The sequence below is a fragment of the Muntiacus reevesi genome, chromosome 12 (genome assembly GCF_963930625.1).
Source record: "Muntiacus reevesi chromosome 12, mMunRee1.1, whole genome shotgun sequence".
Classification (NCBI taxonomy): Eukaryota; Metazoa; Chordata; class Mammalia; order Artiodactyla; family Cervidae; genus Muntiacus; species Muntiacus reevesi.
Window position 1 is genome coordinate 36406164 of NC_089260.1, and position 23944 is coordinate 36430107.

The following is a 23944-nucleotide window of genomic DNA, read 5'->3' on the forward strand; positions in this document are numbered from 1 at the left end:
GGAAACATGTTAATGTATCTTTGAGAAGAAATGAATGACCCTTTATTTTTTTAATGATAATAAATTAAAATTTGCCATCAATTCTAAGAAGAAATAATTCAGGGACTTTTTTCTGGTTTAAAACTAAAGGGATGTTTATTATAAAATAGAGAAATTTATTTTTACATCACCATGAAAAAATACTGTTAACATTTTTTATTTTTCCTAAGCAGGCATACATTTTTTAAAAGGTGGATTGCCATTATGTATCATATTTTATAACCTGCTATTTTCACTTAACTATGCAATAAATTTTTTCAACTATGCCATGAATTATACATTCCCTTAAACTTTGTTGTTCTTGGGTGTATAGTACTTCTCAGAGAGATATATCATAGTTTATTTAACAAAGCCTCTATAATTGGATATTAATCTGTTTCTAAATTGTTTCTATTTTAAATAAAGCTACAGTAGACATCTGGATGCCTGTCTTCTCACTTGGTTTGGATAAAATCCAAAAAGTGAAATTGCTGGGCCAGTTGGTATAAACACTCATAGTGCCAAATAGCTCTCTGGAAGGGTAGTGCTAATTTAAAATGCCCACTGTTCCCTTCCTTTGCAAACCTGTGTACTCTGGTTTTTAATATTAGTCATATTGATAGCAAAAGTATCCAGATTTGACTTGTGTCTGTTTGATGACTAATGAAATTGAGCATTTTTTCCTCTTTTGTTTGGGGAGCAGATAGAAGTTGTTGGTTTATAATATGTAATTTGTCTCTAGTAAACTCCTAGTCATATTCTTTGTGCAGTTGTCTCTTGGTGTGCCTTAATTTCTTTTACTTTTTTAAGCCCAAATATTTATTTGAGGAGAAATGTAGTAGAAAAACATAATAGAAAAGTCTTTCTTTGGCATGAAACATCAAAATGTAATCTTTTATGGAAATAATAGCTTTGTTGTAAGCTTTTTTGTTGTAATGTTCTACAAGGAACATTGGTTTATAAGTTTTTTATTCTCATGAGTATATTACCATTTTTTAGTGGTTTTTTTTCACTCTATAAATATAAATGAAGTTCTAGAATATTCTTAGAATTGAATATATTCTTTCTGTTAATATACCTGTAAGGATCTTTATCTTTAAAGCCAATACTCTTCAGATGATCACAAGTCTAAACTCGTAGGGAATCGGGGCTGGGACTTAAAATAATGTGCTTTCGGGATTTAGACTTAAAGTAAGGGTAAATGGCAGATGTAGTTGTTTGTCACTTTAAACAAACAAACAAGTAAATAAAAAGGAAGAGGAAGGGAATGAAAGACCATTTCCTTACCAGCAATCACACGGTTTATTGTCTAGGAAATAAAAAAGAAGAAAGCAGAAAGTAAGAAAAAGAAAAGAGCCGGTTTGTGTGCTGCAGAGCGCACAGCTGTTCTACTTGGCAGTCACACAGGACGAGGCAGGCTCAGGGTCTGTGCAGACGCAGGATGTGAGGCTTCTTTGTTGGAGACAACGTATTGCCTGTGGTGGGAATCGCCGCGGTGATGGGAAAGTATCGTAATGTATTGTTGGATTACTGTGATTTTCAATAGAGACAGTACATTAAAGTAACTTTGTGGGCAGTGGATTGTTCCAGCCAAGCCTGGCTAGTAACACGCTCATCTTGGCAAACTCTGTTGAAAAGGTAGAGCTGGCGTAGGTTTGTGGTCATGGGGCCTGTCCCTTACTTGGGCATCAGAATTCCTTTTGCAAACACTAGTTTTTAACAACCAATTTGTTTCACATCACCCCACAAAAGAGTTTGTGAATGTAAAGGTAGAACTGTAACCAACTTTTCAAATTTGGAACTCTTCCATTTTTGTATAATTACTAAACTAGTCTGTTTCTGAACTGTTGTAGAAAATATCTTTTTAATTGAGTTGCTTCTTCTCAACCCACTGGATCATTTGGGATGAGCTTTTGTTACAAAATAGAAGGTGCGTGGCTTACGTGTTTTACATTTTAGCAATCTCTTTGTGTATAGCTGGAGTGTGTTTTTGTTTAAACATAAAAACTACATTGTGAAATGCGTGGACCATGTGTTTTAAATCTAATCATTAGAAAGCAAAAGTGAGTATTTAATTTGCTTGCCAGTGTTTTCTGTCCTGATTTTACATATGGTTTGCCTGAAATAGAACGATTACCTTAGATGTTAACTGTATTTTAAGGTTAACATTTAAACTTGAAGGATTGATAATTGAATCTTTTGTTGTCGTTCCTTCCTTCCCCCTGTTTATGTTAAACATCATATTGGGTGAATTTTTATGAACTTTTAATTGATTGTATAAAATCTGAATGAGAAGGGAAAGGAAATTTTTTTAAAGTAGTAAAGACTAGTACCTTTAAGAAACCCCTAATTAAATAGGGTTGTTGAATGAGAGATTGAACTAGTGTGTACGTGAAGATTCATGGAGATTCAACTTGCATGTTCATAGACTTTGAGAGAACCATAGATACCTACCTAGTCAACTCTTTCTTTCGGCGAAAACTGTCAACTCTCTTTTGAAGACCCAGAGAAATTAACCAGGAATATTCTTTGTGAATGAGGTGTCAGAATCTGATTGTAACGCTCTTAATTCTCTTATCTTAGTCCTCTCTTGTACATCCTTCAGTCTCATCAAATCAAAGAATGTTCATTTACTATTCTTGAACAATTCATCAGATAGGTTTTTCACCTTCAAGAAACATAAGCATACACTCACTAAAACTTATTGATAATGAAAGACTTAATAATTTAAGATAATATTAGAAGCTGTATCTCGAAGCAATACTTTAAAGGCCAAAGGAGCTGTGCAAACAATAATTATTCTTGAAACTCAGTAAAAGGATATATGTCTTCAGGCTGAGAGTGTCCAAGGAAAATCTTTTTCATAGAAGTTGAGTTTTGAGGTAGGTCTGGATTTTCTTGTCGGCCTCACTGGTGAATTCCCACTTATTCTCTAAAATTTAATGTAACTTTCAGTTCTTCTCCTTATGGGTTTCCTGACATTTTTTCCCCTAAGAGGATTCTCTGCATTCATATATACTACCTCTAGCATGGACTTCCCTGGTGGCTGAGATGGTAAAGCGTCTGCCTACAATGCAGGAGACCTGGGCTCGATCCTTGGGTTGGGAAGATCCTCTGGAGAAGGAAATGGCCTCTAGTATAAATGTCCTCTAACCTCTAGTATAGTGTTCCACATTTCATTGTTGGGCCAAGGATGAGGTATGGGCAGATGGGGAGGAGGGATAGTTTAGGGAAAGGAAGCAGGAAAAAGGAAATCCTCATGGTAGATCAATTACCCAAAGCACAGTGACTCACTTTGAGCTAATATAAAGTGGCTTAGCAGTAAAGCGGAGAAGGCAATGGCACCCCATTCCAGTACTCTTGCCTGGAAAATCCCATGGATGGAGGAGCCTGGTAGGCTGCAGTCCATAGGTTGTGAAGAGTCAGACATGACTGAGCGACTTCACTTTCACTTTTCACTTTTATGCATTGGAGAAGAAAATGGCAACCCATTCCAGTGTTCTTGCCTGGAGAATCCCAGGGATGGGATCTCATAGAGTCGGACATGACTGAAGTGACCTAGCGGTAGCAGTAGCAGTAAAGAATCCTGTAATGCGGGAAACACGGGTCCCATCCCTGGGTCGGGAAGATCCCCTGCAGAAGGGAATGGCAACCCACTCCGGTATACTTGCCTCGAAAATCCCATGAACAGAGGAGCCTGGTGGACTGCAGTGTATAGGGTCACAAGAGAGTCAGACACAACTGAGAAAATAAACAGTAAAACTTCTTGAGATCACAGATTTATTCTTCATATGCTGAATATCTCCTTGATATATAATGGCAATAAATATGTTTCAAATAAGTTTAACATTTGCATGTACTCACACAAATAAGAATTCATAATAATACATTGTTATGTACTGAACTGTCTTCCCCAAATTCATATTTTGAAGCCCCGATTTCCATTATGACTGTATAGAGCCTATGAGGAGGTAATAAAGGTTAAGTGAGGTCAGGATGGGGCTAAGGCATTAAGGGTTAAGTGGGGTTGGTATCCAGTGGGATTGGTGTCCTTATAAAAGTGTTAGGGGAAACACACTGACTGAAACTGCCCACCCTGGCCAGGCACCATAGTTACTAGGAATATTTGCATGAGTTATTTTACAACAGGAGGTTCTAGTAAGGAACGTGGAACAAACAAGCCTCCACCAATTAGAAGAGTTCAGGAAAGGTCAAAAGGAAACCCCACGTGTCCTACCACTTCCCAGAATCCTTCTCACTAGCACCTGTCTTGGCTGAGCAACGCATGTGCCACCAGGAAGGACCCTGAATCAGAGTGATTGGCCAGACAACCCAAAAACTAATCCCATCACCGTAAAACCCGGGACTGTGGGCCACGGGGCAGAGCAGTCCTCCTGGGTTCCCTTGCCCAGCTGTTCTCCACCTGGACACCGCTTCCCAGTCAGGTCTCTTGCTTTGTCAGTATGTGTTTCTCCTCAGACAGTTCATTTCCAAGTGTTACACAGGAGTGCCATTTTGGGCCCTGGAAGGGGTCCCCCTTCCTGCAACAAAAGGAGGTGGAGACACGAGAGTCCCCTCTCGTTGTGTGCAAGAGCCCAGCAGTCTGCACGCTGAGAGAGTCTCTTCCAGAGGCCAGGTCAGCCGCAACCTTGACCTTGGCCTTCAGGCCTCCGGAACTGTGAGAAAATGAATTCCTGATGTTTGAACACCCAGTTTGGTTACAGCAGCCCAAACACACTAGCATGCACTTCCGTAAACAAATGTAGGAGCAGACATTGTTTTAGGAAATCTCAGAAGCCATGCCTCCCCAGATCCCACCATACACCTCTGAAAACTTTTGTCAACCGCTGTCTATCTTCATAAGAATCCGACTCCATTTCCAAGGCAGTTTGCCAGCCCGGTGGACCTTGCAGCCAGGCTCTGCCAGTTATAACAGGAAGCAGGTGACTCTGCACTGGGTAAATTGTTTGTTAAAACAAGAAGAATACAAGCAGTGTATTAAGAGGTTTAGCCGAGTTCTACTGTGATCCTGGATGAAGTGTAACCAAGACACGCAGCTTTATCAGTAGGATTAGATCTTTGAGCCTGGATTGTGGTGTGCCAACATAGGTGTATCTGTGCAACACCCTTGCCCACAGATAAGTTCCTACTTAGCACTTCAGCCCTCCAGACCCAGCGTCTTTCCATCCTCATCTCCTACAATTCACTTTCCGAAGAGTAGCCAGAATGATCTTAAAAACAAATTTGATGGTGCATTTCCCCAAACCCTTTCCATTGGCATCTGAGGCACTATGGCTGGCCTGCTCCCTGCCTTCCTCTCTGCCATCTGACTCCTCCCAGTCTCCCTGTAACTGGCTGCCCTCCAGCCACAGTGGCCTTCTCCTGCTTCTCTCGACATGCCAACTTGTCCTTGCTTTTGAGCCTTTGAACTCACCTTGCCTCTGCCTGAAAGGCTCTGCCCCCATCTTTACACAGCTGGCCCCTGATTTACCATTCCGGGCTCCACTGAAATGTCACTCTTCAGAGATTCCTTCCTTCACCACCCCATTATATGTCTCTATAATACCACTTTATTTTAATTTTCTGCATAGCTCTTACAACTGTCTGATTTGTTTCTTGGTCTTTTCCTTCCTACCACAACGTAAGCTCCATGAGCCAGTGAGCACTGGATCCTTGTCTTTCTTGTTGGTTATTCCAGCATGTGAAAGAGTGCCTGCCACAGATGGGCCTCGGAGAAATATTTGTTGAATGAATGAAGCAATGAACGAACTGACGGGTTGGAGCCCCAGGTCCCTGGCAAGCACTCATGAGGGCCACCTTTCTCAGGGTTCATATACTGTTCTTGTATCCTTAGTCACAGGATTCCTTCTATCCACAGAAAGGCCATTTAGGGCCTAGGAACACACTTCTTCATCAAGAGTCCAGCTGCTTATCCAGTAGATAAGCAATTGACATCTGTCAAAAGTTAAACCTGATCTCTTTGAGCAGGAGATCTTTGAAAACTTTTTTTGTCTACTGGTGTCTATCCCCAGATCAACCCACCTGCCAAGTCAGCTTGCCGGCCCCAGTGAGCCTTACAGCCAGGCCTGCGTTACTTGTGACAGAGCAAGTTATATGCCTGGCTTTGTTAAAGCAAGGCCTGTGCAAACTAGACTCATGCTGAATGCTTCCTCCATCCTTTATTTGCATTCTCTTGGACATCTTCTCAGCAGTCCTAGGAGGTAGATACTGTGGTGATTCCCTTTTTACAATAAAGATAACCTTGCCCAGCATTACATAATGATCATAAAGAATTGTTTGCATAAGATGAGTAAATTGGGGAACAGAATTATTCTTAGACACTGCCAGTTTGTTATCATGGTCCTGATTATCGCTGAACAATAAACCAGTAAACAGTGGCTTTCTTTAGCTGTTAATAGGAAACAATTTAAGAAATTTACTTTTCTTAAATTGGAAGCAAAAAAAAAAAAAAATCCTCAACTGGCTGAGCAGAAGCCCCTGGTGACTGTGCAGTCACATTCCTGTTCTGCTAGGAAGAACCCAGCAATCAGGCAGTGTGTGCAGATCCTGTAACACACTGACAGCACGCAGGCTGCTCTCAGGACTGTGAATAAATCCGTGTGGCACTGAGCCTGGAGCTCAGTTAAGGCACATGTGACTGGTGGTGGGATGCGCTGGGGTCAAATGTAGACTCCCAGTTTACAGAGCCAGTTGCAGAAGTTTTGTGCAGCACTTGAGAATATGTATTCACTCTGTGTGTGTGTGTGTGTGTGCGTGTGTGCGCGCGCATGTTCAATCACTCAGTCGTGTCCGACTCTTTGTGACTCCACAGGCTGTAGGTCGCTTGGCTCCTCTGTCTGTGAGATTTCCCAGGCAAGAATACTGGAGTGGGTTGCCATTTCCTTCTCCAGTGTATTGATTATAGTCTTCCACAGATGTGATCAAATGCCTGTTATGTATAGTGTAGCACAGTGCTGCAAAGTAGAGGTTTAAAAGTATCACATTAACATAAATTTATTAAAGAGAGAACCATAGGTAACAGGAAATGGTAGCTATGTTTGGCTTATTTGTCACTTTTCTCATTTGTATCCAAGCAGAAGTGAAGTGAAAGTGAAAGCCACTCAAGTTGTGTCTGACTCTTTGTGACCCCAGGGACTATACAGTCCATGGAATTCTCCAGGCCAGAATACTGGAGTGGGTAGCCTTTCCCTTCTCCAGGGGATCTTCCCAACCCAGGGATCGAACCCAGGTCTCCCTCATTGCAGGGGGATTCTTTACCAGCTGAGCCACAAGGGAAGTCCATCCAAGCAGGGGGAAGTGACAAGTAGAAAGGGTAAAATATCTTTGTTTTTTGTGTTCAATTAAGTGTATATTCTATCTGAAACAAAATTTAGCTGGCCATCTGGCAAGCAGTCATGTCAAGAAGCATCGTTTAGTTTCAAATTCAAGACAGAGGAGTAAGTTAATTGTGCCTAACAGGTCTTGCTATCCAAAAATAAGTCGAGGCACCAAAGGAGGTAGTAAGTCATTAGTGGGAGTAACTGGACTTCATGGTCTAAAAGAGTTAAGTACTGAAAGGTACACTAAAAATTGATCTGATTTAAAATTTTTTACTGCATACCTGGCCTACCTTCTGACTGTTTGGCTGCTCTTTCTTTAACTTGCTTCCCAGCTTTTGTGCTTCCTGATGGTGGGAGACCTAATAAGTATCTTGAATCATAGACTCATAAAATTTTAGAAATGAAAGGAATTTTAGAAGTCATCTAATTCAGCCCTTACTGAATTCAGACTTCGTCATGAGATGACCATGCCACAGTGCTCATCTGTCAAGAAAATTCCCTGTGATTTCCTCTAGTAATGCACAAAACAACCAGTTCCCCTTCCAGCCAACTCTGTTACAAGTTCTTCCTCATATTAAAGCTGAATCTGCTATAAATCTGCCCTCCCCTATAACTTCTAACTATTTTTCTTATTTCTGCTTTCTTGGAGGAATACAAAATAGATGCACAAAATAAATACTGTGACCTCTTTAGTAGTAAAGACTTCCAAATTCTTTAGACAGGTATAAGATCCTTTTCTACTTTTTGTTCAAACTGCTCCTTCCCTTAATTGTTCATTCATGTACTACAAGATTCTTTGACTGTCTTCTCTCCAAACAGATGACAATTCCCTAGATGTGGTCAGAAAAGTGAAAGGAGATTGGAATTATTATGTGGGAAATATAATGTGGAACCTGTACTTTGCTGTTGTTTAGTCGCTAAGTTGTGTCCAGCTCTTTTGTGACCCTGTGGGCTATAGCCTTTCAGGCTCCTCTGTCCATGAAATTCTCCAGACAAGAATAGTGGAGTGAGTCGCTATTCCATTCTCCAGATGATCTTCCTGACACAGGGATTGAACCCAGGTCTCCTGCATTGCAGGCAGGTTCTTTACTGTCTGAGCCATCAGGGAAGTCCCTTTTTTAGAGAGAAATACATATTATTAATTTCTTCAGTTTCATAATAAGAAAACAACTTTTTGCTTATGTCATATTTGATATTTAAAATGTGCAGTTCTAACTTTGACTTTCTGTGTAATGTCTGTACTGCGTGCACTCATTAGTGAGACTAAAGCTTGAATTGACCAAGATTCAGCTTGGTCCCTGAGTGTCATGAACCATTCATCTGGAGTTTGACTGAGACAGAGACTCAGAGAATGTAACTTATGAATACTGTAGCCAATGCTTTTCAAACCAGACTCATTTGAGGAGTTTTTCCTAAATGTGCATGAATCTCCAGCTCCACCCTACTGATTTTGATGGAGTAGGTCTGGGTTAGACCCCAGCCATCAGTATTTTTATTAAAAAAAAAGGAAAGAAAAAATACAAATAAAAAGAGAAAAGAAAAAAATTATAAAAAGCTTCCACAGCCAATTGATTGTGTTTTGCCTCTCAGCCCTGACTCCCTGCAGAGTCATCAAGTCGGTCCCTATAAATTAAAAAGTAACTTCTGGATTTTATTATCCTCATCCCTCAGCCCCAAAGTCAGACTCAAAGAATGCCTTCAGTCAGTTTTGTCTTTCTTTTATTTCTTTTGTATATATTGAAGGCTGCTGTCAAACTTGTCCATTGGAACGATATTCTAGTTTATATTTGAAATTATTATCCTTTTAGTTATCTGTTACACTTTATATTATATGTAAGAATCAATGTAATGAATTTCATAATACCTACTATTTATTGAGTATGTTCTATGTGCCATACCTTATAATGTGTTAAGCACCTCAGCAGCTTTGCCAAGTGTTATATACTCACTTTACAGCTAAGTAAGCAGTCCACGGTTTCCAGGGTGGCTCAGTGGTAAAGAGTACACCTGCCAGTGCAGGAGATGCAGTAGGCGGGGCTTTGATCCCCACGTTGGGAAGATCCTCTGGAATAGGAATTGACAACATTCAGTATTCTTGCCTGAAAAATTCTGTGGACAGAGGAGCCTGGCAGGCTATAGTCCGTGGGATCTCAGAGTCAGACATGACTGAGCGACTGAGCACCAAGCACTCAGGCAGGCAGTCCATACGAGCTAAGTGCCTCATACCCAGTCATGGTCAAATCTAGACCTTTCTGCGACATTTTAAAACTCATATTCTTTCCTCTGCTGTGCCGTGACAAAACATCTCTGCCAATAAAAGTATATATTTTCTTCTCTCATAAAACAAAACGTGTATACCACAAGGTATATCCTTTTTTTGCTTAGATACTCTAATTCTAGTTCCAGCTTTGATCTAATGTTAGTTATCAGCATATCTCAGATGCCTGAAAGCATTTATTCCTTCTGTTTCCTTTGGATTTTTTTGTCCCTCCAAATATATATATTCTTTTTTATTACATATGTATATTCTGACCAGCAACACATATTTTGTTTTTTTTCAAAAAATAAAAATAGACTCTATATAGTCATTAGGTTTTAGGATATTTCTTTCCCTAATTTCTTGACACATCTTATTTTGCTAACTCTGAGAAAAGTATATAATTATCACTATTGATGCTATATGTAATGTATTACATTAAATGCATGTTCCACATTATTAAAAAGTGAAATTTTTTATTGGACATTTAAAAATATTTCATTTCATAAAATAAATCAATGTTTGAACAAGAGATAAAGCTTGTTTGTGGTACAAAATACTAACTAGCAGGGCAAGGTTAAAAAGCGTTTGGTTTAAGAGAAAAACAAAATCCTATGTTTATCGTAGAGTTGCAGAAAAAGATTAAATTCCAGGATGATTGCAATTTGAGGAGGTACATTTTAGCATTATGAACAATAAGTTTTAATCAGTGGAATTATTGGAGTTATAATTATTGGAATTATAGAAAGCTAGCACTTTCTATGTTTATTTTTTAACTGTGGCTGTTGTGCTTGATAAGACAGAATAGTATGGTGGCGAGTCAGTCTCATAGGCGTCCTGCAGACTGAGCAGAAAGAAGCAGCAGACTAAAAACACAGTCAAAGAAGCCCAGGGGCTGGTATCTGAAAAAGGGAGACACATCTGAAATAAACCAGAGAGCCTGTATATGAAATTTTACTTGGTAATCAAATATTTAAGACTGTAACAGTATCTTATGTAGCTAATAAAAAGCCCTAACAGTTTGCATTTTGTTTGTGTATCGAATCAGTTTGGCACTCAGTAGCTCTCTGCACCGTATTAGTTTTCAAACACTCTAAGTTGTATAAAAGTAGAATAAAATCATTGAACTGCAGAAGACCTTAGGTCTGTTCTAAGATTATGCTTTTCAAAGATGAGGAAGTTGATGCCCAGAGAGTCCAATTAAGGGAGAGCACAGTGCACACATTCCTTCACGCTCCTGCGCAGGTGTTCTCACAGACACGTGCGCGAGCGTACACACACAAAGTGCTGGCTTCACACAGTGGGCAGCATTACTGGGAACGTTTGTGTGAATCAGAAAAAGCAAATAGGGAGCAATTAAGCCATGAAAGATAGCTTAGCTGTTTCTCTTCAAAAAAGAAAAGACAATTTTACTCCCCAAATCTTAAAACTTTAAAATAACAAATTGTAAGAAAATCAGGAAAAGTTCTAAAATATTTTACCTTGTTGGGATGAAAACATGGATGGTTAATGATTTCAAAACAACTGTTCTTGAAATCTCTGTGAACTTTGATTATAGTAAGGCAGCTAAATTGACTCCCAAAGGCAGAATTCCTTACAAAATTTCTCTTTGGGTACTGAGATTCAATCCAAGACTTGTATTTGTCGGCTTTGTATTATTTAATTTATGTATATCAAAGAACTAGTCAAGACACTGTCTCTATTTTAAGTCTACAAGAACCATCACCAGCCTGCACTGACAGATGTTAAAGAATGTCTGTGGAAAGAATGTCAAACTACCCTCCCCCAAAAGGAAAGTTTTTAAACCATGTCCTTAATACAGAAATGCAAAACCAGATTTAATTGCCCTTTTCCTAAACAGCTCAGACATGCAGACTCATTTACTGCAGCATATGGTCTGCGAAAGTGCACATTGGAAGAGAGCAGTCATGGTGAAGACTGAGATTGAATCCGTTCAGGCTGGAATTCACAAAGATCCAGCAGAGGCAAGCGCTCAAAGTTAAAGAAACACATTGACCAGTGAAAACACAGACTATTTTCACTTTGAACGTACTCACTGGAGACGTCCTATTTGCTTTCAAGACAGCAGTATTCAACAGTTCTGATATGAAATACAGCATTTCTGAAAAACTAATATCTAAAGTTTTTTTCCTCCTAATTAAAAAAAAGGTATAAAAAATAGACAACCTTGCATGAAGCCATACAGTTTCAGGGTTTTTTTTGTTTTTTTTTTTATAATTTATTGCTTGTTACCACTGAAAGTAACCATTTTTCTAATTAAAACAATGACTTGGGTGGCAGCAACATGGTTTGCATTTTATTTCAAAGAGATGACATTATGAGACTACATGAAGTGGTAACTTCTTATCACTCCCAAAGGGATTAGGTTTACAGTTCTTGGAAGAAATCAAGGTAATTGAGAACTGAAGAAAAGGAAGTGGAAAAAAAAAATCTGTAAATCGTCTTATACAACTTTGTGTATTGGCAAATGACTTCATGTATCTTAAGTTTCTACCTATAACACGGAGTAAGTTATCTTTACAGGGAATTTTGTTTTAACCTCCAAATATCTAAAAGATTGTTCAGTTGCTATGTGTCTAGTGCAGTGTCACACAGATATGAGGAAAAATATAAAACATAACAGAATGGGAAGAAACACATGAGCAGTTAGGAATGGCAAGCGTGGATCTGATGGTTTACTCTTGGTGGAATCTAATTAGGAATAGCTATTTATTGTAACAAATGACCTCAAAATGCTATTTTTCCTGTAAAACTAGAGTTTCCGTCAGTGTTGTGTTTATATATTTGTAGGACAAGTATTTTACTATTTTTATTGTCAATTTGAAATTGTCTATAGCTGCAGTGTCAAGCAGCTATTTAAATTTAATTCAAATTAAATAAAATTAGAAAATTGGTTCCTCTCCACATTAGTTACATTTCAAGAGTTCCACGGCCACATTATATAGAATGTTTCTGTCATTATAGAAAGTTATGTTTTGGAATTGTTGATATTTTAATTAAGTTTTATCAATGTATGCCATTGAAAGTCAAGAAGATAAATTGTATATTTTTGGATAGTAGGTATGTGTGCCAGTGTGCTTAGTCACTCAGTCGTGTCCGCCTCTTTGTGACTGCATGGACTGTAACCCACCAGGCACCTCTGTCCATTAGGATTCTCCAGGCAAGAATACCAGAGTGGGTTGCCATTTCCTTCTCCAGGGGATCTTCCTGACCCAGGGATTGAACCCGGGTCTCCTGCATTGCAGGCAGATTCTTTACCAACGTAGCTAGGAGGGAAGCCAAGTTTTATCAATGTATTCCATTGAAAGCCAAGAAGATAAACTGTATGTTTTTAGATAGCAGGCATAGAGGAGACTGATCTCCTCCCAATGCAAAGAATAAGCCAAAGCTGAAGCTGTAAAGAAGATACATTTAACCCATGTGTATGGATCTGCATGCTAAGTCACTTCAGTTGTGTCTGACTCTTTGTGACCCCATGGGCTGTAACCCACTAAGCTCCTCTGTTCATGGGATTCTCCAGGCAAGAATACTGGAGTGGGTTGCCATGCTTTCCTCCATGAAGTCTTCCTGACCCAGGGGTCTAACCTGCATCTCTTACAGGTTGAAATTGGCAGGCAGGTTCTTTACCACTAGTGCCGCCTGGGAAGCCCTTAACCTGTGTAGCAAGACACAAAAATGAAATGATGGTGTTGCTTATGACAGTGTGAGTTTTCTGAAATTGTGAACAACTCTTGCTAACATTCTGGACAAAATCAGTCTTCCCCTAATTTACACTGCAATCTCATTCTTGAAAATATAGTGTTTACTTAAACTCTTATTTTTAAAAAATATTTAGCAGGCAGAGTTCCAGGCTTAGATTATTACAAGCAGATTTTTCACTGCTATCAATGGCTAGCAGGACAACTCTTGCATGGAAGAGTTCCTTGCATTATACAATGTCTTCATCCCATCCACACCTCCCAGATGTCAACCTGATCTTTGTGACAACCAGACAGCACCTCTGAACATATCTTGATATAAATATTTGGTATAAATAAATATTTATGGTATAAATATTCAGGATCGTAGCCTCCTTCAACTTCTTAAGATCGTCATCTGAAGCCTGTTCTTTTGTTGCATACATTTTTAAATTTAATTTGTCCATGTTTTTTATTTTTTAGTTAAACTGAGGAGGCTCTTGATAAAAGTGAAAGAGGAGAGTGAAAAAGTTGGCTCAAAGCTCAACATTCGGAAAACTAAGATCATGGCATCTGGTCCCATCACTTCATGGGAAATAGATGGGGAAACAGTGGAAACAGTGACAGATTTTATTTTTCTGGGCTCCAAAATTCCTGCAAATGGTGACTGCAGCCATGAAATTAAAAGACGCTTACTCCTTGGAAGAAAAGTTATGACCAACCTAGACAGCATGTTAAAAAGCAGAGACATTACTTTGCCAACAAAGTTCCATCTAGTCAAGGCTATGGCTTTTCCAGTGGTCATGTATGGATGTGAGAGTTGGACTGTAAAGAAAGCTGAGCGCTGAAGAATTGTTGCTTTTGAACTGTGGTGTTGGAGAAGACTCTTGAGAGTCCCTTGGACTGCAAGGAGATCCAACCAGTCCATCCTAAAGGAAATCAGTCCTGAATATTCTTTGGAAGGACTGATGCTGAAGCTGAAACTCCAATACTTTGGCCACCTGATGCAAAGAACTGACTCATTTGAAAAGACTCTGGTGCTGGGAAAGATTGAAGGTGGGAGCAGAAGGGGACGACAGAGGATGAGATGGTTGGATGACATCATCGACTCAAAAGGACATGAGTTTGAGTAAACTCCAGGAGTTGGCTGATGGACAGGGAGGCCTGGCGCGCTGCACTCCATGGGGTCACAAAGAGTCGGACACAAGAGTGACTGAACTGAACTAATAGTTAATTAACAATATTGTATTAGTTTCATTATACAGCGAAGTGATTCAGTTATATATTGTTTCATATTCTTTCTCATTATAGTTTATTATAAGATACTGAACATCATTCTCTATACAGTAGGACCTTGTTGTTTGTTTATTTTATATATAGTAGTTTGTATCTACTAATCCCAAACTCCTAATTTATCCCTCCTCCCCACCCTGTTCCATATTTTTTAAATTGAAAATATGATGCTGCTGTGCACCTAATTCTCTTTATGACTTGTCCTTATTCATTCATAGTAGGGTTAGACTTAAGGAAGTGACTAGGGGTAATAAAAGAAAAATTCCATTTTTACTTACATATGCTGTGAATTTTGTCTTATTTCCACTAGAAAATGAGGCTGTGGTAGAGGTTGGCTCTACCACTTATAGCTCTGTGGCTGCAAGCAGTGGCCCGGTGAGCTTGTTCATTGAAGTCCTAAGTTTCCTTAAGAAACACATTGGAAATAAAACAACAGAAATAGTTAGCATAAGGCCATGTTGTTGTGTAGATAGAATGAGAACCCATTGTTGTTCATTTCCTAAGTCGTGTCCAACTCTTTGCGACCCCATGGACTGTATCATGCCAGACTTCCCTGTCCTTCACCATCTCTGCAGTTTGCTGAAACTCATGTATTGGGTTGGTGATGCCATCCAACCATCTCATCCTCTGTCAGCCCCTTCTCCTCCTGCCTTCAATCTTTCCCAGCATCAGTGTCTTTACCAATGAATTGACTCTTTTCATCAGGTACGCAGAGTACTGGAGCTTCAGCTTCAGCATCAGTCCTTCCAGTGAACATCCAGGGTTAATTTCCTTTAGGATTGACTGGTTTGATCTTGCTTTTCAAGGGAGTTTTGGAGTCTTCTCCAGCACCACAGTTCGAAAGCATTAATTCTTTGGCACTCAGCTTTCTTTATGGTCCAACTCTCAAATCTGTGCACGACTACTGGAAAAACCATAGCTTTGACTATCCAAAGTCGGCAAAGCGATGTTTGAATACACTCTCTAGGTTTGTTATAGCTTTTCTTCCAAGGAGCAAGCATCTTTTAATTTCCTGGCTGCAGTCACCATCCACAGTGATTTTGAAGCCCAGGAAAATAAAATCTGTCACTGTTTCCACTTTTTCCCCTTCTATTTGCCATGAAGTGATGGGACTGGATGCCATGATCTTAGGGTATTTTTTAAATGTTGAGTTTTAAGCCAGCTTTTTCACTATCCTCTTTCACCATCTTTGAGAGGCTCTTTAGTTCCTCTTTGTTTTCTGCCATTAGAGTGGTATCGTCTGCATATCTGAGGTTGTTGGTATTTCTCCCAACAATCTTAATTCCAGTTTGTAATTCACCTAGCCTGGCATTTCACATGAGGTACTCTGCATATAAGTTAAATAAGCAGGGTGACAATGTACAGCTTTGTTGTACTCCTTTCCCAATTATATTATATCCAGAAATATAAACAGACTTAAAGTCTAGAACAGAACTTCTTAATCTTAGAGTTCCGTAGATGACCTTCAGGTAATCTGTGAGCCTCTTAAAATTGTAGCCCAGATATGTTTATGGGCATTTGTGTGACTTTTAGAAGGAAAAGTCCACTGATACAAGAAAAGGAATGAGGGAAAAATAATTTTAAAAAATAATTTTTTGTGCGTGCATGCTTAGTCGTGTTTGGTTCTTTGCGACCCCATGCACCCCACGGACATGCCAGGCTCCTCTGTCCATGGAATTTTCCAGACAAGAACATGGGAATGGTTTGCCATTTCTTCCTTCAGGGGATCTTCCCAACCAGAGGATCAAACCTGTGTTTCTTGCATCTCCTGCATTGGCAGGTGGATTCTTTACCAACTGTGTCTCCTTGGAAGTCCAAAAGAAGAATAAAACCTCATTATAGAAAAGGGCTTCCTTGGTGGCTCAGATGGTAAAGAATCCTCCTACAATGCAAGAGACCCAGGTTCAATCCCTGAGTCAGGAAGATCCCCTGGAGAAGGGAATGGCAATCCACTCCAGTATTCTTGCCTGGAGAGTTCCAGGGACAGAGGAGTCTGGGACTTACAGTTCATGGGGTCACAAAAAGTCGGACATGATCAAGTGACCAACACACATAGAAGACAGAGGAAGTAGAGTCAGTTCTATAAAGAAAGGGATATTTGACAGGTTAGAAGTTAAGTCTGTTATTGAAATGGTAAATTTTAAAAGGAGCTAAAAATTGCTTCTTAGAAGAAAAAATTATGAACCTATTGAAAGGATCATCTTCCCCTTCCAAGAAATAGTTATGTGCTAAAAATAGATTCATTGAAATCCGTCAAGAATTAAGGAGTGATAGGAGAAGGTAAAATTAGACAGCTCTGCCTGCCCCTCAGTGTTCACTGAACCCCTGTCAAAAGGAATACTGGAGTGGATGAGTCACTGTGACCCTTCTGTGACTCACCATATATTTCTACTTTTATTGTTTCAGGTATAATGTAGCTAATGTGGGGAAATGTGGACCGTTAAATGTGGCATGTAGTTCTGTGAGTTTTACTTGCTCTTGTTCAGTGCTAGTTTGCCTCACATCCTCAAAAGAAATTCAACATTCATTTTAAATAGTTGTTTTCTTTTTGGTAGGACATTTATAATATATTTTAAGAGAGGAATGTTTATACCACTAAAATAAGTAAGATTTGAATCAAAGCAAATTATTGAAAGAAAACCCATCCCCAAAGCTTACTGTCTGTAGAAATCCTTTACTGATTTAATTATAACTTGAAATTATATCTGGAGTGTTCTTATTTTTTTTCCTGTAGTCATAATTTTTTAATTGGAGTATAGTTGCTGTACACTGCCGGTGTTTCTGATGTATAGCAAAGTGAACCGGCCTTACATATACCTGTATCCCCGAGAGTGTTCTTGTACCCTCCATCATGCCGAGGCTGGGGCATCTGCTGTCACTAGGTTTGTTTTGATGGTGATGGTGGTGGTAGTGGTGGTGATTAATGATGGTAGCTGTCATTTATTGAGCATATGTAAGGACTTGGCAGGTGTTAACTCATTTTATGCTCACAGTAACCTGAAAGTGAAAGTGGAGTCGCTCAGTCCTTTCCCACTCTTTGCCACCCCATGGGCTGTAGCCTGCCAGGCTCCTCCATCCATGGGATTTTCCAGGCAAGAGTTCCGGAGTGAGTTGCAGTTTCCTTCTCCAGGGGATCTTCTTGCACCAGGGATCGAACCTGGGTTTCCCGCACTGCAGACAGACTCTACTATCTGAGCCACCAGGGAAGCCCATAATTATTATTTCCATTTTACAGATGAAGAAACTGAGACAGAGATGCAGTAACTAGCTCAGAGCTGCCTGTTTATGGATGGAGCTGCGCACGTTTCTAGTCATTTGGCTCCAGAGTCTGCAGTCTTCACCGCCTCATTGCCTTTTCTGGTTATTTATACTTAGGCCAAAATCTTTGAGTAAAAGGAGCATTTGGAAACTGTATGAACAATGCAGTCTTGGGGAAAGAGTGTGCTGGCATATTCGTTTTAAATCTTGTTATGTGGAACAATGGAAACTCAACTGGGAAGACTAAGCGGTATAAGTGATTATCAGAGACCGCAGTACTGGAGGTCCACCTCAAATTACACTGGCAGAAATGGAGTTCTCTGAAGTACATCAGTCGTTTCTTTACTGCCCTCTAATGAATTATTTCAAACTTAAAGCAAGGATAAACTCCACATTAAAGATATGGCTGCTGTTCCTGTTGAGTGAGGACTTCTGACCTTTCCACGTCCTAGGTTTCTCAGATGACAGTCTGTGTGTGGGAGAGTCAGTCCCATCCCAGTGGTCACTAGGCTTTGTTCAAGGGACTCTTTTAAGGTGCATTTCTCCACTATATATTGTCATTGCCTGGCTTTATGATTATTATTATTACTTTGGTCCATCTAAATTAGTCATCCAGAAGTTTGTTGGTTTTGTCATCACTTGTGGAAAATGTCTGTTACTCTCAAAGGCTGCTCATGGTGGCCACAAAGTCCATCAGAAGTCCTTGTTTTACTGGCCCTTTGTATGTACGTAGGATGCCATGCCTTGTATATAATACAGGTAATTCTAGGCCAGACTTTTCTCAAATGCTGATCAGAGAAGACTCCCTCCGCGTTACCTGGGGAGCTTTAAAAAGGCAAATTCCCCTGCAGTCCCTCCCTACAGTGAGCACTGAAGAACTCAGGATGTGAAAAATCTCAGCATCCTGGCTCTGGATCGCTGCGATGCCTGTGGAAGGAATGATTTCAGTCAGCCCCAACACTTGCATCTTCCCATACATAGAAAAGTAGAAAGCACTGAATTCCTTAGCTTTTGAGATAATCTGGTTTTCTTTAATTCACAAAAATACTTTTTATGTTCAGACTACCCGCCCTTTGTTGCAGACTTCTGTATAACCTGACTTCTCCCCGCTCCTTGCCCCTCCATGCCCCTACCTCCTCAGAGCAGTTCTCTCAGGGTTACCTGAGATGCTGTCTCCCAGGCTTGAAGTCCTAAAAATTCCCACCGAATAAAACATAACTCTTAATAACAAAAAAAAGGCAAATTCCTGAGTCCCACCCCAGATTTGCCAACTCACTCTCTGGGGTTTCTCCCCTCATTTGCATTTTTAAGGAGCACTGCAGTTGCTTTTGATGTATGAAATGTATAGGTTTCTGGGTACTATAAGAGACAGGTGAGACAAAAGCCCTGCCCTTAACCAGCTTATGGTCTGCTAGGGGAGATAACACAGAGAAATAATGCACAGTGAAAATTAAGTACCATAGAAGTAGAAACAGCTGCTTCCAGACAACTGAAGTCAGCGAATCTTCTAGAGGTATTTTTGTTGTTGTTTAGGGCACAGTGTGGTTGACTATTCATTCATTCAACTCACTTTTCGTTTCTGTTACAACTCACTGGATTGCTTCTAGAATTTCCATGCCTTATAGAGATGAAGGCAAAACTTTCATATTATTAAAGGCTCCTAAAAAAAATAAATAAAATAAAGGCTCCTGCACCTAAACTTAGGGACAGCTTTGCTTTCCACAAACTACCAAGCATGTTGGGCACTCATGGTATTTCTGATTTTATTTTTGTAACAGGAGATTGCTAGCATTTACAAGACACAGGACTGTCTCCACTGAGAGCTGCCCCTTCAGTGTGACTAGACCCAGATAGCGTGTCCCAAGTGTTTGTGAATGTTCAACTCTTTTCATTAAAAAAAAAAAAAATCACTGTTCCCCTTTATCATGGTCAGTTTATTGTCCAACTCTGAACAGTGGAAGGAGAAGAAGACTAGCATGTATTAACCACTATGCACCAGGCACTGTGCCTGGCAAACTTCCGAGAGGTTGAGTGAATAAGCCAGGCCACACCGCTGCTGAAGCCAAGAGAATGGAGCATCTAGACTGTCGATGAGGTGGTGGCTTTTGTCAGCAAGTGTCTTGTTAATTTATTGACAAACATTTGCGTTCCTGCTGCATTGGCCCTAGAAGGATACAGGTGTAAAAACAGTGACAGATCTTGGGGAGCGTTTGATCTAATGAGAAATCAGAGATTTACACAAATAACCAGTAGAGGTGAGTGAAGGGTACTAACATTTGTCCTTACTTGGCTATGCTGTCTTTCTTGGGAATTCCAGTGACAGAATCTACATTCTGATAAGGGAAATGTGGACGCTCTCAAGGGCTGCGTTTGATACATTCTACCTGGATTCCTGGGAACCAATAGGATTTTTTTATAAGGAAAGTCCAAGCAGCGCTGCAGTGCAAAAGGCCAAGAGGAGCTCAATGGGAATCTGTTTTCTAAGAGTATAAAGCTAGGCCTTGCTATTCTAGGACTTCTCTTCAGTTTTTTTAAACAAAGAAGTATGATCTGTGCCATCACATACACACACCCACGTACATATATATAAATACACATATAGAAAGACTAGGAAGTGTGACTGACGTGATTTTTCAAATTATACAGAAGGATTCTTTCTGTAATCAGAAAGAAAAAATGACTTAGAAAAAAGCCAAATAACCTAAAGGTTTACTTGATGAATCATTTATAAATTCCTCCAGAATACCTAATCCAACATTATGTGGAGACTGTTCATTATATGCTCTACCAAAATCATTTTCTCTTTTTGGGAGAACTCTGTTTCTTCATTTACTGTTTATATAAAATTATTTTAATTTTAAAATTACCTTAAAGTGTTTGAGGTGTGTATTTAGATGTTTTTAAAAAAGAGTTGTGATTTTCATTCAGTAGCAATATTTTCACTCTCCCGTACCTTTTCATAATGTTGATATTAAGCTCTTAAAATGATTGATCAAGGAAGAAAGACAAATGAGCATCAGTTTTCACTTGGTGTTGTGAAATACTTGAATATTTTAATTTTTACCAAACTGAGCCATCATACATTGTATGGCCAGCATTATATTTTAATTACAGTGTAGTCAATCCCCTATAGTAAGTATTTTGCTGTGAGACTTTTTTCCATTTTGTTTTTCAAAGAAGATACTAATTTTAGAAGACAAAATGTTTCTGAAAACATTTTTTCCCCTTGATACTCTTTGACTTTAAAAATGAATGACATTAAAATAAATGTCAGTTTCAAGAACCAACTTGTTTGAATTTAGTTTGGAATACATTTTCATTTCAGTTATAAAATCTTTAAAGGTGGCTTTAACATTAAAATTTTGATACAACTAAATAACTTTTCTGTCAAAAACAACTATTTCCCTGATACCAGTGTTAATTTCCTTATCTGGAGCCAACACAAATTAGAATTAGAATTTGAGTTTGATTTTAGTCATTCTTTTTATGATATGAAGAATTAACAGAATTTTTTTCTTACTATTTAGGAAATACCAGAAAGGAACCAGAGTCCGGCTGCGACTATTAGATCTTGAACTTACGTCTAGGTTCTTGGGAGCGACAACAGATACAACCATCCTAGAGGCTGAAGCAATTCTTTTAGGACTCCAGGAGAGTAAAGACTCAAAATCAAAAGAGGAACGTCGTGAAAAGTAAATGAACTTTGCTGCGTGTATTCACTCCTTTTATGTGGAAAGCATATATTCATCAAGAACACAATTAGACAATTATGAATAAATGATTAGAAAAAGACATAGTAAATGAAAGCTATAATTATAGCTCTTGTTTGTTAGAATTTTCTTTAGCTGTATCTCCCCTCCCCCTGTTTTTATGCCCGTTCTTTCCTTGGATTGGAATAGCATAAACTGTACTAAGAAATTCTGTCCTTCAATAAATATGTTTTGAGTGTTCTCTATGTGTATGCCACTGTTCTAAATACAAAAGAAACAGTGGTAAACAAATCAGATGAAATTGCTTGCCTAGTAGGGCTTACCTTTGGCTGGGGAAAGTGACAAGTAAGTAAAATATATAGCATGTTAGACAGTGATGAGTGCTAAGGACAAAAATAGAGCAGAAGAGGCAGAGGATCTGAATAGACATGTTTCCAAAAAAGACATACAGATGGCCAAGAGTTACATGAAAGGGTGCTCAGCATCAGGGAAATGAGTCAAACCACGAGATCCCACCTCACACCTATTAGAAGGGCTGTCATCAGAAGGCAAGAAGTAAAAAGGGTTGGCGAGAATGTGGAATTTTAAAAGGGAACCCTGGTGCACTAGTTATTGGAATGTCAATTGGTGCAGCCACAATGGAAAACAGTATGGAGTTTCCTCAAAAAATTAAAAATAGAATTATCACATGATACAACAATTCCACTTATGGGTATTTCCAAACAAAATGAAAACATTAACTCAAAAAGATATGCACCCCTGTGTTGATTGCAGCATTATTTACAATAGCCAAAGGTACGGAAGCAGCTGAAGTGTCCACCAATGGAAGAAGGGATAAAGAAATTGGTTTTCTTTGGTCGCTCCATCGGTAAAAAAGAAATCTGCCTGCAGTGCAGGATACCCAGGTTTGACCCCTGGGTCAGGAAGATCCCATGAAGAAAGAAATGGCTATCTACTCCAGTATTCTTACCTGGAGAATTCCATGGACAGAGGAGCCTGCCAGGCTACAGTCCACGGGGTCGCAAAGAGTCGAACACGACTGAGCAAATAACACTTGCAAGTGTCCATCAATACATGAATGGATAAAGAAATTGTGATATAAATACACACACATGCATCATATATATATAATGGAATATTATTCAGACATTAAAAAATAAGGAAGTCTCGCCATTTTTGACAACATCGATTGACCTTGAAGGCACTGTGTAATGTGAAATGTCAGACAGAATGATGAAACTGTATGATCTCACTTATATGTGGAATCTAAGAAAAAGAGCTCATGGATATAAAGAACTTGTTGGTAGTTGAGGGCAGGAGTTGATGGTGGTAACAGTGGGCAAAATGAGTGAAAGCAGTTAAAAAGTACGAACTTTCAGGTATAAGATACATTAGCTGTGGGGATGTAATGTACAGCATGGTGACTATAATTACTGATACTGTATCATACATTTGAAAGTTGCTTAGTGTCAACAACTCAATGGACACAAATTTGAGCAAACTCCAGGAAATGTTGTTCCATGTCCAGTTCTAACTGTTGCTTCCTGACCTGCATACAGGTTTCTCAAGAGGCAGGTCAGGTGGTCTGGTATTCCCATCTCTTTCAGAATTTTCCACAGTTTGTTGCGATCCACACAGTCAAAGCCTTTGGCTTAGTCAATAAAGCAGAAATAGATGTTTTTCTGGAACTCTCTTGCTTTTTCGATGATTCATTGGATGTTGGCAATTTGATCTCTGGTTCCTCTGCCTTTTCTAAAACCAGCTTGAGCATCTAGAAGTTTACGGTTCACATATTGCTGAAGCCTGGCTTGGAGAATTTTAAGCATTACTTTACTAGCATGTGAGATGAGTGCAATTGTGCGGTAGTTTGAGCATTTTTGGCATTGCCTTTCTTTGGGATTGGAATGAAAACTGACCTTTTCCAGTCCTGTGGCCACTGCTGGGTTTTCCAAATTTGCTGGCATATTCAGTGCAGCACTTTCACAGCATTATCTTTTAGGATTTGAAATAGCTCAACTGGAATTCCATCACCTCCACTAGCTTTGCTAAGGTCCAGTTGACTTCACATTCCAAGATGTCTGGCTCTAGGTGAGTGATCACACCATCGTGGTTGTCTGCGTCATGAAGATCTTTTTTGTGTAGTTCTTCTGTGTATTCTTGCCACTTCTTAATATCTTCTGCTTCTGTTAGATCTGTATAATTTCTGTCCTTTATTGTGCCCATCTTTGTATGAAATGTTCCCTTGGTATCTCTAATTTTCTTGACGAGATCTCTAGTCTTTCCCATTCTATTGTTTTCCTCTATTTCTTTGCATTCATCACTGAGGAAGGCTTTCTTATCTCTCCTTGCTTTCTTTGGAACTCTGCATTC

At 39.3% G+C, this 23944-nt stretch overlaps 1 protein-coding gene across 1 annotated transcript in view; it reads left to right on the forward strand.

The window, feature by feature from the left end:
- The window catches only part of MRPS28 (mitochondrial ribosomal protein S28), a 91376-nt gene extending 69562 nt beyond the window's left edge, over positions 1-21814 (forward strand). Inside the window, exon 3 of the mRNA XM_065902529.1 lies at positions 21392-21814. Within this exon, the coding sequence (XP_065758601.1) occupies positions 21392-21560 (169 nt within the window). The 3' untranslated portion in view covers positions 21561-21814. The remainder of the gene's footprint in view (positions 1-21391) is intronic.
- The last annotated feature ends 2130 nt before the right edge of the window (positions 21815-23944 follow it).